General features: G+C 45.2%; 1 protein-coding gene and 1 long non-coding RNA gene across 3 annotated transcripts; one reads left to right on the top strand and one right to left on the bottom strand.

Annotated features, from left to right (window-relative positions):
* Window positions 1–5,094: 5,094 nt before the first annotated feature.
* LOC119396744 (mitochondrial nicotinamide adenine dinucleotide transporter SLC25A51) lies at window positions 5,095–8,752 on the bottom strand. The gene is made up of 2 exons (XM_037664050.2): window positions 8,615–8,752; window positions 5,095–7,889 (listed from the first exon to the last, which is right to left on the bottom strand). The coding sequence occupies exon 2, from the start codon at window positions 7,808–7,810 to the stop codon at window positions 6,905–6,907; it is 906 nt and encodes a 301-aa protein (XP_037519978.1). The 5' UTR covers window positions 7,811–7,889; window positions 8,615–8,752; the 3' UTR covers window positions 5,095–6,904.
* Window positions 8,753–8,994: 242 nt separating this feature from the next.
* Window positions 8,995–12,444, top strand: LOC119396746 (uncharacterized). Of its 2 annotated transcripts, none has more exons than XR_005184484.2 (3): window positions 8,995–9,503; window positions 10,701–10,797; window positions 12,306–12,444. It is a non-coding gene; the product is annotated as an uncharacterized LOC119396746 (long non-coding RNA). The 2 variants fall into 2 exon arrangements; XR_005184485.2 differs by lacking the exon at window positions 12,306–12,444 and adding an exon at window positions 11,684–11,774.
* Window positions 12,445–15,654: the final 3,210 nt, after the last annotated feature.

Below are 15,654 nucleotides of genomic sequence, written 5' to 3'. Positions count from 1 at the left end.
GGCTGCGATGTACCTTTGCCCCCCCCCCCCTTGATGGGGAACCCTGCGCACGCCTATGAGAGCGGAGACAGCAAAATTACGACTCTTCGTCTGTTCGTCTGTCTTCGTTTTAATTTTGTAGTATATCGGTGACAATGTCAATTCTTCCGCTGACGGATCGCTTCGCACAATGCTGCGTTACGTTCATCTAATGCTAAGTGTACAAATAGTCCAGTGAAAAACACAATATTCACGGGCTCCCGCTCAGTGCAGACTGTTCGAATGAGCACCAATATAGGCGACCTTTGGACCCTTATAAGAATCCAGCAAATGCTGCAAAATTTATAGGTTAAAACCCATACAATTCACGGGTACCCGTCTGTCCACCGCGCATATGTTTGCCTGCTTGTTATAAGACCCAGTCGTGAGCAAACGGAAAGCGTACGAATTGACTCGGCGTTATCTCGTACGTTATATTGCACGCATTATCATCTCAAGGAGGAACGACACATTCCCTGCAGCTCCGTGCTACAGCGTTGTGCTGCTGAGGTCGTGCGTTCGATCGAAGTCTCTGCGCTCAGTGCGCTGTCTCATTATGATGGCAGAATGTAAAAACAATCGTGCATGTTATTTTGTTGAAGGAGTACTGACGCAAAAGTTTTACATGTGGTTTTCTTTTTCTGCTCCAATAAGCAGCTGTCGACTCACTTATCAAGGCAGGAAACCTCGTTTGCTCGAGCGTGCGACAGTTAATTATTTGGAAAAGTTTTTATAGCACCGGGTCGCAGTTTCGATTTGAGAGAGCGACCAGAGAGGCGGGACCACGGGCGTCGGCAGGGGGCTGCAAAAGGGGTACTTTAAATATGTTCATAAATTTGACCATAACTTTGTTCGTTATATTCGATATTCGTTGTAACAGAGAAGTAAGTTCTATAAATTGGCAATCTGGCTCGCGCAGAAATGTCGTTCCCGCGATGTTGCCCTCAGACTTCTTCCTTGCAACCAAAGTGGTGACAGGGTGCTTGGGACGACGTTCAACTCCGCTGCAACCCTTGGCGTAGCCAGGGGGGATGGGGGGGGGGGGGGTCTAAACACCCATCGAAAATCCCAAATTTTGCATGTGTGTATACACGCGCACATACACAAGCCCAGGCACGAACGTACATAAAGTATGGTTGAACCCCCCCCCTTTTTTTTTCTCCCGAAAAAAAAAAAAAAAAAGAACTTTCTGGCTGCGACTGCGACATTCGTCTTGTGGCTACTGCTCTGAATATCTGCAGCCTTGACTCGATAGAAACAACATTCGTCTTCGTTGCCATTTCGGATGCTGTCAGACCATGCAGTGGCGTAAATCCCGAAAAATCACAAGGGAGGACACACATCAGACCATGGCGGCCATTTTGTTTTTATACATAAGGGTTGTATTTTTATTTACAGAAGAATTAAACCATGCTTTGAAACAAAATTTTAAAGACGAGCATGAGGTCCCAGCTCGAGCAAATGCATTGTTCTATTCAGTCTTCTTTGAACCGGTTGAGCGGCTTTTGCGATTTTTATAGTACACAGTACAAAAATAATCAGCCTTTAAAAAAAGTTTCATGCGCTTTACTTAACTGTCAAGTGTTTCAAATATATGATGTTCTAACGCTAAATCTCAAAGGGGGACATTTGCAAGGGGTGTCCCCCCAGCCTGAACACCCCCCTGACCCCCCCCCCCCCCCCTCCGCCCATGATTTGCGCCGACGTGCCCGACAACAGACGGGTGACCGAAATCGGAGTGCCGCTGCGCTTGCCTTTCTTCAAAGCAGGACAAATGACGCCACCATTCGTCGTCACATGAGATTCCAAAATTTTCCCCGTTCTGTTCATGCGGTGGCACAACCAGCTGACACCGCTTTTTTTTTTTTTTTTCTCGCTGGATGATCGAAATTCCAGCAACTTCTTCAAAGGAGAAGAAAAGTGTCGTGAATTGTCTTTCAATATTTATTTTGCTTTTTATGCCACCTCTCGAGTTTTGAGCTTCGGCCGAACCAAGCATTTATTCGCTATCAGCCGATATCGCGGCAGGTCTCATGCTTTTGTTCTCGTTATATAAATAATAAATCTCACCAGGGCCGTAACCAGGAATTTTTTTCGGGGGGGGGGCACTTGTTGAAAACCTTGACTATTTGAGAAAAATACCTATTTTTATTACTTATTTTCAGTAAAACACCCCCCTCCGGGAAAATTTCAGGGGGGGGGGATGCCCTAGCCCCCCCACCCCTCCGCTGGCTACGGGCCTGAATCTTACTGAAATGTAGCCTGACCAACAAAAGCTCGTATTTAGTTCGCTATAGCCGGTAATTCGCAATATCAGAGTTCGTCTCTCACCATGGTCTCTCATGCTAACGCGCGCGTCATCTGCGCAATCCCAAGAGCAGTATATATCGAATGTCGGTGCACGCCTTTTAGTTTGCTTCCAGTGCCATGTAATTACGAAATGAATTTCAGGCTCTTTGAATTCGAAGTCGCAAGAGAGGAAACCAGCGATAATAAATTGGTGCATACTGATGGAAGCGGTCGTGGTCAATGCTCACGTTTAGATCATTTCCACAAATAAAACAGACCAAATGCTGACGATTATTTTACCGACGCACGCACTCTAGGCATCTGCGCACGTGGTGCTGTCCAGCGGTCACGCCGAGCCTTCATAATAGATATGAAGTCGAGGTATAATATGAGGTACACAAAATAAATCTGCCATTGTTATGATCAAAATTTGGAACGTGTATAATGCAGTGTGTCTGGGGACGGGGCTAGGCGCGGCAACGCCCCCTCGAGGTATTCGCACAGGGGAGAAATACTCGGGGAGAAGCGGGGTTGCGGACCACGTGACAACGACGTCACGAATTAGAGAGTGGGCGCTAATCAGTGACCTCGTTGTCATGCGATCCGCAAACCCCGCTTCTCCCCCGTGCGAATACCCCTTAACTGACGCCCCCGGGTGAAAGCGCGAACACAATGCTCTGGCTACCACGTAACCGGGCGAAAGACAGAAACAAAGCTGTTTCCTGTAAAGGCTATGCAGATGAAAGCCCCAGCAGGGTACTTCAATATTTTGTCTTTATTTTCAACGTACGCTACGCGTAGGCATGCCGAAATACAAACACCAGTCCAGGCAGGTCGTTTTCAGTGCTAACGATGGTTTTCACGGATCTCTCAGCCAGGGCCTCTGAGGTAGGTGGTCCCCATAGAGGGAACTGTCTGCCATTGAGCCGGCCTGAAAAAACCTGGTGAGGAACTCCAGATCTTTTCACAGCTTGTATTGTATATCAGAAAAACTAAAACAAAAACTCCATATGCATTTCTTCGCAAAAATAAATCTTATAGCTGGAGAAAGAGTAAGCCGGCCTCTTTTATTTATAATTTCACGTCGACTGTGTTGCCACTGGTGCCAGCCTAATGTCGCATATTCTACGACCATTATATACTGTATTCGAGGATTGAAATGCAAAAATTTAGTGCCAAGTAATGCACATACTTTATTTTTTAGAATGTACAGTTCATTTCATAGTGGTGTAATCTTGACTTGGACAATTACATCAGAGTCAACGTCACTGTTAGCTGCCAGATTTGCCGTGACTATTGCTCATGGCAGTAGTTACAAAAAAGATGTTGTGTTTCAGTCTGTAAGCATACTGTACATTCGTGTCGTCTTTGCGACAGGAAAGTTCACGAATGTTTCTAGCGAACAGTTCAGATTTGCTGAACTGATGGTGCCAAAATTTGACGTAATAGGAGGCTGGGGTATGGACTGCGAAGTGGTTCTGTGCCTATATGTTCTACCTCATCAAGCCTCCATTCAAAGTAAGGATGCCTTATCTGCAATTTCAGATATGTAATCAGTCAAGCCTGTTAAATACAATGTTTAAAAAGATTGACGGGCGTCACTGAAAAGCACTCTGCCAATGGAAGTTATATACTAGCATACACTACGCAATTTGATACACAAGAACACTCTATATCGATATCATTCATGAGTGAAAATGTTGTCTTATGCAATAACGAACTGAGAGGCATCAGATGCATACATTTGTAGTTATATTTATGTTACCCAGATTCAGTCTGGACATTGAACACACATTGTTACTGCCCAAATGGACATTTTAGACATCATTTTGAGGTACCTACTCATGTGTAAAAGGAATGTTATGGAAAGTGTAAAATTATCAGCATTGCTGAAGGCTCGAAACCTTTTTTATATCAAACCTTTTGATTTAATCAAGTTTAGATTGCATGAGTGAGTTTGCCAAATTCAAGCTAAACTGTTTTTTTAGGCAGGAATAAAGTGACTTGAAAAGGCAGCATCCTTGTTACAAGTGTGTGGGAGATTTGTTGTGATGGAAATGCACTAATTGGTACTTGCCTGCTGCAATGCTCTGCTTTATGTATTAGCACCATGCGAGTGATTTCACAACTGAAAGCAACAGGTGATGCATCATCCTCTGCAAATCAAAATGTAAGCGTCAGCTTTCCACTGTTGATGCACTGAGGGCAGCTATCTCATACCAAAACTGACTTGACACATGTGAGGTGATACATAATTTAAGGAGATATGTTGTATTGTGCAGAGCAGCATAAAAGTTTCTGAAAGTACGGCATTAGTTTTCTTTCTTACACTTATCAATGTTCATTGGGTTGTTTGCTCCCTGCACATGCAACAGCCAGTATTATGTTGCTTACATAGATCTTGTTCCAGCTTCGTGCTCTTGCCTAGTCGTTCATAGCAACAGTACTTTTAGGCGACAAATGATGAATTATGGAATTCCAGAACTGAGCAACTAGAATGAGAGCAATCTGGTCACGTGATGGCCTGTGTTGTTGCTTGTCGCTTTTGTGTGCAATATTGCTCATGTGGGGTTTGGGTTTTAATTGTATTGCCGGTGGAAAAGAAGACAATAGCTTACAATTATAAATGCCAGCAAACTTTATAGACGAGAGTGGTGGCGATCGAACATTCAACGTTTTGCAATCTGGGCGAATTCACAGCTGTTGTTATTGCATTAAATTAGTACCGAAGCGCGTGGTACTTAAAAAGGCTACACTGAAGTTGAGGACACAAAAAGCGATGAATGCTAAAGGTTCAACTTTCAGGTGCATTTTATTTCTGTGCAATGCATGATTTGCTGCAACTAAGAGCAAAAGTGCGAGAGCTGCATAAAGAACATTAAAATGATGCTACGCAGAACATCATAATAAAGCATTTATCAATAACATGTGTAAATAGTATTGCTCTGTACATTTCTAAAAAACAGGTTTGTACATACTAAGACAAAGCACTGTATAATGTAGCATACATGGAGGAAAAATGAGAAATTCACCACAAGAATTCGGAGACAGAGTAGTACTGTAACCAAGTACTCAAACGAAATTGAATGTCCGAAATACTGTTAAGCGCAGATTTGCCAGGTATTCCCAGTGCATAAGATATGAACATCACAAAATTCGGGGTGTATCAAAATTAGTGAAATTTTGTAATGCTTCAGCTAACTTTTCAAGTAAAAGAAACAGAAAAGCTTAAAAAAAAGGAAACTGGCATTGATTGAAGCTAAATTCATTTGACTGCAGTGACTAAAGCTATTGGCTGAAAATTGCGACGAGCATGATTGGAAGGACTAAACAAGTAGTGCTGAAAGACTGCTACTCACGGCTTTTTCTTTTAATGCTCTTGAAAGACTTAGGTCTATGTAGAATGTTCATCTCTTCTTGAACGTCCCTGTCAGACTAATACATGATGGTTTGCAAAATGTATCTTCTTACTGCAAACCTTGAAAAGGATTTGTTCATTACCAAGTTTCTTGAGGTGCTTCTAGTGTGCAGTACTACACTGGGAATATGTGACGTCAGAAAGCCAAGTTTCTTTTTCTGAGAACACAGGCAGCTGTGAAAAAAGAAAAAAAAAAGACAAAAAAAACCCCACGAAAACAGAGAGGAAACATAGGCAATCACATTTGCAGACCTGACCTCGCATATATGAACTTGTCTTTATGTATTTGACAGATCTTGATCTACATAAAAAAATAACAGAGTCAGCATTTCTTGGTAATTTTCGAAAAGGTTGCACCTGATTGACTTGTTCTTTTATGACAGGCACACCAAATCATATTATTCAAAAAAGTGGCTTCACAATGCAATTTTGAGCAAATAAGTGATGTTTTTTTCTCTTTGGTAAAAATGTGGCTGAGACTAAGTAACCTTTACACAATGTAGCCTTAAGTACGTATGTTGTGCAAAAGTTAAAAACAATCAGATTTGGGAAAACTAGTTCTTTATGCTGGTATTGGTACTTTTCTCACAGCAGCGAAATCTTAAAATAACGTAATGCTATTACAAAATTGGTACTGCGAAGACAACCACAGCAAAGAGTGCATGTTTACAAAAGAATACGAAGCATTTTCCACCAGATAGTATTACTAATAAAATAACGTAAGATCAAGCATCCTCTCAATTATGGTGCATAATGTATTGAAATACCCAACAAGCATAACCAAGTATTTAAACTGAATCTCCCAAAGTCGGCACTGCCTTCTTAACGATGCCTCGTGCATGAATGAGCACGTGTACTTTTATGCTCTGGGCGCACAAAGATGCAACACGACACTAAAACAATATTCTCTATAAAGAAGCAAGCCCAAAGACATGTTCACAATGAAAATGTGTTACGGCTATCACTATAGTGGGTAGATCTACCGGAGCACAACTTCCTCTTCCAATAAACATGCACGTGTGAGATGTACTAACTACATAAGCTGCTTTATAACTAAAGCACGACTAAGGACGACGCTCATTCACATACCCCACACAACCTAGCAAACAATTTCACGGTAGATGCACGGTCCAAACAAAGCACCAAGTTTTGAAAAGGGTGTAGTGGGTTACAAAAAGCTCACCAACTGCCATGACTGCTGTGAACATAATGCATATATTGTGTCCTTAAGAACTCGTACGTTGCATTGATGATACCCCACGACACTAGTGCCCGTGTGTAGTTAAGGTGCACACCGTAGAACATCTTGCGCAGGCTCTTGCGCTCTGCATAGGTCTCCTTGAAGACTGTTAACATGCTCAGGCGTGGAGGACCGTACTGCACTTGGATTATTGTCTTAATAACGTTAATGGGGTAGAACACGGTGCTTACGAATGCGCCCACCACGGCACCGCTGAGAAAGTCGCTCAGTGTCCGCTGCCAGAGAACTGTCTTGTCCATCGGCACGAGGCGCCCCATTTCGTCTCTCAGGCTAAAGAACATGAACGTGCTCGGGCCGTTGCGGAGGAGAATGGGTACCAGTCCCCGGTAGTACTCCCTGATGCCATACGGAGACAGGAATTTGAAGGCATCTATCGTGTTCTTGAAGCGGTGATGGTGTTCCTTGTCCTGCAGCAAGGCTTGAACCCTTTCCAGAGGAGTGAGTATGGCCTCTGTAGAGCCAGCCATGAGGCCAGCGAGGAACTTCACGGTAAGATCGCTCGCCTCGGGGAAATGATGAATCGTGAAGCGACTATAACCGCTGAACGTGCCGAACATGATGGAGACCGATATGGTCTTCTGCACAAGCGGTGGCAGGCAACCGCGGTAGAGGTGGCGGAAACCTTCACTACGCAGCTGGTCCAAGGCGTGGTTGGTTCGCACACCGTGCAGCATCTGCCTAAACATCACTTTGTTCATTGGAAAAGTGCAGATTATGTTTACAAAGGCAGCACCCCAACCACAGACGAAAGCGCACATGTCATCGTCAGTCGTGGTGATGTGGTGGGCGGGGTGCCCTCGCTTCTGAAGGGTGACGGATCCCATTCTGGCGTCGACGTCGCACAAACGGTCACAATGAATGGGGTGGGCTATTTTCACATTGCAGCAGCTGCCGACGCTCAATCTGCAAGAGGAGGGCGTTGCATCACTGGCATGTTCTCTCTTCATCCTATAGGGCGTAAATGTCAACAAATCTATCAAGAAACAGACAAGCAAAGAAGCACCTGGAAACGTACAAGGGCTTAACAAGAGCCCTGCACCGGGGTCGTAGTAATGCGAACAATAACGCAAGACTTGGCAACCTTGAACTCCTCAATCAAGGTTAGCGTATACAAGTTGCTCAAGCTTTATGAACGCTATAATTCGAGCACAATGCACTTTTAGGTCGGGAACGGTAGCATCAGCGGCATAACGCCAGTAGTCGCTCGGCCCAAATGCGCCGAGAGCGAAAGCATTTTCTGCAGGCACTACACGTGACAGTGCAGAAACGAAAACTCGTAAAAACTGCCCGGCTTCGAGATCAACATACGAGTCACGTTTTTCGGCGTTGCTTTTTCGCGCGAGAACAATAAGCCGCAGGAGATACTTGAGCAGATCCTTTAAACTACCCTTCAAGAGAAAATTAAGAACGGCAAAATCATTAAAATGACAAGAGTCGCTGCAACGGATGGGACATTCCGACTCCCAGGAAATCCCACGTCGGGGCAGTTGACGCCACAAGGTTAAAAACACGAAAACAGGTAAAGAAAGAATAATAAAAATAAAGAAAAGAAACAACACCAAAAGCACCGAGACAGACAGCACTTTCGATTTCTACCAGGCATGCATACTTATTGATCAGATACTTACCGCTGGCCGAAGCAGCAGAATGTGTCAGAGCGAGCGGAAACTAGTTGCTTCCGTCACACGTCTTATGAGTAGAGAGAGCATTAGCTATTAAACTATACATCACCTGATTTCAATCACCTCACCGCCAATCAAAAAACAAAGACAGCTGTAAAACGCCACTGTTGCCGACAGGGCAGTTTAGGCTGGAAGCACGGCGCCACACGCAAACGAAACAAGGAAAAGAAATAATTTCGCAGTCATCTAGGCGTAAACAAGCACGCATAAAAATAACAAGAATAGCGTTACGCTGTCCCGACGCATATGCATGGGAAATGTATCAAACCTACGTTTCTTATCTCATACAGGGTTCTGCAAAATTCCCTTGACATTCTGCGACCTTCAACATTGTGATCACTTCGATCCTGACAGCTTAGCGAATTATCTGCATTAATTTCCGCAACACTGTGCGTTGTATCCAGCACACAATGCGAAGCTGAGCCAAACCAATCCACTGACGATGGTGGCATGGCGCGTTGGTTGGCGCCGTTGTTTTAGGTTGTTTAGAGCCACGGAGGAAGGAAAGAACTGTGGTTTAGAGGTTTAGAGCACAGTGCTCGGTGCCTGGGGATTCGTAGATTGTTCTGCGGGCTTGAGCCTATTGACCGGCTCAATAGAACATATTTGCATTTGCTAAAGTTCCAGCTTAGTGTTTCCGAAGTGACGGCAGGGTAGTTGTGGTCGATCGGAGTTATTTGCTGTTTCACCCTTCGACGGCTCCACGTTCGCTGCGCCTCATCAACAGGCTCATACTTGGCGAAGTGGTGTAGCTGCTTCAAGACTACACGGGCGAAAAAAAGAAAAGGCCCAATGGTAGCGGGTAGCTGCTGCCGAATGGCGACCTTTCTGAGCGGTAAGTGATTTGCGGGTAAGCAATTGTGGCTTCGAACTAATTCATCGGCAACTTAAAGGGGTCATGAACCACTTTTTTAAGTAATGATTTAATGACCTCAGTATCGGAGTTTACTGCCTCCCGAATCGATTGCCGCAAAAATTTCTCGAATCCGTCAAGAATGGGCGGAGTTACGGGGTTTGGCGCACGCTCTCAGCGCTTTCTCTCTTTTCTCGTGCCAACGAGCGCACTGGAAGCTACATAGGGAGGGATGGCACGGGGGAAAGAAGTTACGTCAGCGCGCGTCATGAAACGCGATCGCTCTCCCGCTGTGATTCGCGTGCGCGAGTGCGGCTACCATGTACTGAGGAGTGCGGCGCCGGCAAATGGCGGCACCCCGTGGCAAGAAGCGCACGCCGCTCTCGATTTACGTCGGCTATCGGCCAATAAGCATGCTATGTCTCTTGCGACGTAAACTGGCAGATCTGCGACGTCAACGTGCAGACGCCCCGCCCACCGACGAGAGTGAGAACCGGCCGCTGTTTGAAAAGAGGGCGCCTGGGGGAAACGGCAACTTCGCGCTCCGCTTGTGGCCTTTACGCGGCGCGCACGACTGTAATATTTGGCAGAGCAGTTCATAGCCGTGTCAGCTTTCCACAGGATGTGTTTTTTCAACAAGCCCAAGGGGTGCTTCATGACCCCTTTAACTGTTTCTCTTTGATCCCACCCCAGGAGATCGACGCTTATAGTATTGCTGTGAGCAAACGAAACTTTTCATTTTTTTTTGTTGGCCTAAATGGGTGTTTGACGCACATTTGATACTTGTTTTTTGAGTTTTATAATAGCGTGACAACACGCACTGTACATTCTGCAGCGAAATGACGTTTTTATTGGAGTTGTATACGGTAACGTGTCAACTCATCAGATTGATTGGCGTTGAGTTTCGTTAGGTCAAGTATTCGCGTTGGAACTGCAACATTGTGTCTGCTCATTAACTGTGCATGAGAACAGAACTTTGCAGCATACATTGATGGCAACCGGCATACAAGTTGCTGCCTTCTCCACCTTCTGAGAAGGCGGGGAAAGCACCTCGAGACAGCCTCGACTATTTAGGGCTATGTAGTGCTGTCAAAATAACCTGGCATTTTTCACCATAGAACATGTTATCATGTTCAAGCTTTAAAGGCCTAAAATATTAATTCTAACCTGCTTTTTCAGGACCTACCAAGCACTTTCGGATCGGCAAGTATGCCACCTGGATGACCACAGGAACTTTTAAATATATGTGGCCTAGGGTGTCCTAGAGACTGATTTGGTGAGACACCCTTTAGCACTTTTTCCTATTGTGTTATTTCGAAGGTGTGTTTCTAGTCTTGATGGTCGCTTGTAGGCTAACTGAACTTGGTGGCTTACATACTGCAATATGCATATTAGCAATGTGTAGTGTTGGGCAAGTTGGCACATATATAGAAAGTGGAATAGAGCAAAAGATTGGGCAGAGACGAGAAAGGATACAGGACAGGTTCTCACTTGCAGGTGAGCATAGGTTGGCAAACTCACTCGTGGGTGAACTTACTCAGGCCCACCTAGAGCAGCCTGTAAATGCGAGTCAAAGTGAATCGCACAATATAATATTAAGGAGCCTGAGCCCGAATGAGCCCAGGTGGCTAGTATTTTTGTGAATCTGAATGGGAGTGATATTTAAGCGGACAATACGTTTTCTGAGTGAGTCCGTCTGAGTGCCATCTATGAGCAAGTCTGACTGAGTGCCGGCCTAAAAGGAAAATCGTGCTAAAGTTGTGGCAACGGTGGCAATGCAATGTGGCGGTGCATCTGTGTTCAGTGCATGAGTGCATAAAGAACGTTTGAGAGTGGCCTTCATTCAACCTTGACCGCACACACACAATCAGCCGCCTCCTCCATTTGCCCCCACCTCTTTTACCCGAGTGAGCTGCATCAGTTTGTTCAAGCATCCTTATTACAACAGCGAATGCTACAGAACAAGGCACCGCTATGTCTGCACTGACTAAAACAAATTCTGGGGCCAGTTGGTGCATGGTCTGACAAAAATTTGAAGGCACAAAGAAATGAGGACAAGAAATACAGAACTGGTGCCATGTCTACACTGTCATGGTGCCAGGCATCAAACACCCTTCCCCTTATTCTCCACATCTCTTTCCTGCTTCTTTGTTCCTCTGCAGCACACTCTGGAGGCAGGATTATGATTGAAGAGGGTGAAGGCTTGCTGAGCAGTGTGAAACATCCAGGCATATGCAGGTAGTGGATGCTGTGTAAGTGTTTCCCTGCACTTGATTTCACCTTCACTATCAAGTTCAGATAATTCTAGAACCTGCGGCGCTACCGCAAAGGAGTATTAGCACATTTAAATGAAATTTATCCACACAAATTTCCCGACGCCGCCTGCACCGCTTGCGGGCAGGCCGCTACATTAGCTCACATGCTTTGGGAGTGCGGGTCGCTCGGCCCGACTTACAGCAAGGCCGAGTGGAATGCGCTTTTGCGCAGCCCAAACCTACAGGACCAAATCCTGGCCGTCCAGTGCGCCCGCGACAGGGCCGTTAGGCTAGACCTGCTGGTCCCAACGTGGGAGTAGCTGGGTGGCGTGGAGCAACCTCTGCGTCTACACTGGACTCTTAATAAAGTTGTACTCTCTCTCTCTCTCTCCACATGGGCCGTGACAACGGCTGAGTTTCTAGGGTTGTGTAGGTTTAGTTTACTCACTTTCCACTCCTGTCTAACGCTCACTCTGCTGCACTCTTGTTCTTTCTGGACTGCATGAATGCCGTGCTTATTGCTTTGCAGGGGCTGCATATTCTTGCTTCGGCATGACAGACGAAACGTCATGGTGGCTGACACGTTGGGCTACGCATCATCGTGTATGGGAGTTTCCGTAATGAGTGGCTAGACTTTTCAAGTTCCCATTGTCCAGTGAAGCTTTTGAAAATGCTAAGGTAAGCCATATTTCTGTATTGCTCTCATGAGTGGTAGTTTGATTGAAACCTTTCATGTAGGCACTTTGGTTCCATGGACGAAAAAAAAAAAATCTAGGAAGGAGTGTGTTACTAGGCAGCTATCCTTGGCCAGCCAGCCCACTCTGATGCTACCGCATGACTCTTAGAGAATAGGTTTCTTGCTGCTGTGAGATCATTTCAAGATACTGTTTGTTACGTGGTAACTCTTAGTGGCACCACCGTTAATACCATGGTCACAATCAACCTTTGCCATGTTCTCTCTGGTTTACTCTCTGGTCCACACTCTGCACACTCTGTTGGTTAGAAATTACTGCTTGCACATAGTATTGCGAGGACCTATTTCCCACAAGCGTTTCTTTCATCTGCCACAATCTTGGCGCATAGTTGCTATGGCTGCATGTCAAACACGGCAGCCGATAAGATTATCGTGACGCTGGCGTAACGTGTACATTTGCCAACTGGTGTTTCTTGTGCTTCTGTTTTTCTCTGCTCTATGTAAGCAATAGCACAGGCAAGGAATAATCTTCTCATAACTGAAGAAATCTTGAGTACATCAGCAGTGTCACTGCAGGAACTGTGCATCTGAACCTAAGGTGCATAGTGTCATGAGAAATAGGCTGATGTTTCTGTGGACTGGCCAGGACAGCCTTCTCACTGCCTATCGCGATGTCTGACAACTCAAAAAGCGTTGAGGAGATGCTTCCATGCTGTTTGTGGCTTGACATGACCTTCACGAATGCTTACTCGTTTTGTATCGGAATGGCCAACAGCCCTACGTGCAATAACTGTAGCTGCAAGGAAATGGTTGCTGACCTTCTCTTTGAATGACCCATTTCAGTGTGCGGAGGAAAGAGCTTTGAAATGCATTGGACAAACTTTACAATTGCCCTTTGTCCGAGAAAAGGGTCCTGGTACACTGGCCTAGGCAGGCCTCAGCACAGAAGGCATCGAACATGTTGTTGCTTTTATGAACAGCTAGTCTTAGAGATAGACCTTAAACATTGTCATATTCTCATTTCCTTTTCCTTTCTCTTTTCTAACACAAAAGTGTTTTATGCCGGGGTGCACCAAGACTTCACTGACATTATTTCTGTCACGGATGTGACGTCGGTAAAAAGCACACGAAGAGATGACAAGAAAAACAGAAGAAAAATTTTCATTGAATTGAGTCACCTGGGAGTCTAACCCATGACATTTAAATCCATGACGATGGGAGTCGGGCATTTTACCCACCGTGCCACTGACCCTCATGCACGAGCCTTTACAAAAGTGCCTTATATCTTTCAAATCGTCTCCCTTCCACAGTGACCTTGTTGGCGTGGGGTGGTGTTGCCATCTTGGAGAGGTTAAATGTAGTACTGCATCGTGACACTAACAAGTGCTGACAGAACGCACTTCGGTAGTCTCAACGCTAGGGTGGCTCAATGCCAGCGTCTCTTTGTTCAACACTGGCATCGAGGCACCCTACTCAGCGCTGCGGAGGCTGGCTCCCCGATTTCCACTCCATTTCGTTTCAATACAGTTTGAGTGAGTGCTTTGTTGCAGTGAGGCGCCTCCGTGCCTTCAAGGCTCATGCTACGAGCTCTGCCACTTGCGTTCCTGAAGTGCTGTGTGGCAGTGTTTGCATGAGCAGAAGTGCAAGTTACCCAATCACTGGAGAGTGCACACCTTGCCATTTCTTTCCTCAAATCATGATGCTTTCCGTGAGCATATATCGAGTACTAGTGATTGTGTGCTTGTTGATGCCATCTTTGTGCGGAATTAACCATACGCTGTGCCCAGGTTTATGTTAACTACTTCAGCTACTACAAAGGTTTAATCTCGATCATTGACGTTAGTTGTTGGGATGGAGATGTGCCACAGGCGTCATCATGGTTGCGTCCACATAAAACGCTGCTATAGCAGCCAAACTCCAGCTGACATTGTGCAAGCTCTCATTTATCAATGTGCAATGAATATTAAGTTACTTTTGTAAAGACATGTTTCACTTTTGTGTTATACCGATTCCTATGACAAAGGGCTCAAGAATGTTTTTTCTTTTCTTTTGTATCTTCTTTCTTTCTATAAGCTTTTATTCCCCTTCCCCCCTTTTCTCAACACAGGATAGCCAGCTGGTATAAGAACTGGCTAACCTTTCCATCTATTCCTTTCTTCAAAAAGCAAACGATGAGGCAGACTTTTGATAATGCTATATTGGGAATCAAAGCTAGAGGGTTGCATTAAAGGGACACTAAAGGCAAATAACAATTTATGTCAGAGTGAAAGCTCAATGTATGACAACGTCTAAAATGGCAATATTATCAACAGCAGTGTCCTACCTACCGAGAAATTAAGCTAGATGTATCACACGATGAGCGCTACGGGTGGGACATTTTGGAAATTATCCCGATGACGTGAGAGAGTCCGACTACAATTAATCACTCGTAATCAAACTAGCTGCAATAAAAAAAAAGAACCTTTTGTGCATCAAGAGACGTAATAAAATGCTGCTTGTTCGTTTCTGTTTGATTCATGGAAAAAAGAACCCCTTTGGCGTTGCCGTGGGGAACGGCGCGTGTGGTTCAAAGGTTTCATTTTCGCCAAACTGCGCTTCGCCCAGTGCCCTGCTTCGCTCACGCGGTCGCGTCTCAGTGGTAGTTTCGGTATGACGTACTGCCGTGTGTGTTTTTGCGCGCTCGTGAAAGTCGCTCTGACAGAAAGTTCGACAAAATGCCACATGCACGTGATGTTTCCAGATGCCCGAATGGTGAACGCCACCAGTGCATGCCGCCGCGCAGTAAAGGCAGGCAACGTTGGGCATGGCAACAGTGACGTGAGAAAGATTGCTTTCAGGCGGGTGATTTGAAGTGCGCTAACGCGATGCGGACCGCTAAAACGGGATTTTATTTCAAAATAAGCACTTCCTTGGCATAAAAGTAGCACTACGAGGTTTCTGGACCACTATTTCAACAATAAACGTCAACTTAATATTTGCCTATAGTGTCCCTTTAAGTAATGTGATGTTCTTTGTGTACGTTCTTGGCAGCCTCCAGATCTTTTTTCTAGACAGGCCATCATACCTTCCCTGAGAGAAAACACAGAGTTCTATCTTGTCCTGCTAAAAATCATTCAAGTGACCAAAGGGCCTGCAAGGGCCTGCAGGACAAATGGACTGTGACAAATTTGACTCTGACAAGTGA

Source organism: Rhipicephalus sanguineus, chromosome 6 (genome assembly GCF_013339695.2).
Source record: "Rhipicephalus sanguineus isolate Rsan-2018 chromosome 6, BIME_Rsan_1.4, whole genome shotgun sequence".
Taxonomy (NCBI): domain Eukaryota; kingdom Metazoa; phylum Arthropoda; class Arachnida; order Ixodida; family Ixodidae; genus Rhipicephalus; species Rhipicephalus sanguineus.
This window is presented reverse-complemented; position numbering and strand designations above follow the sequence as displayed.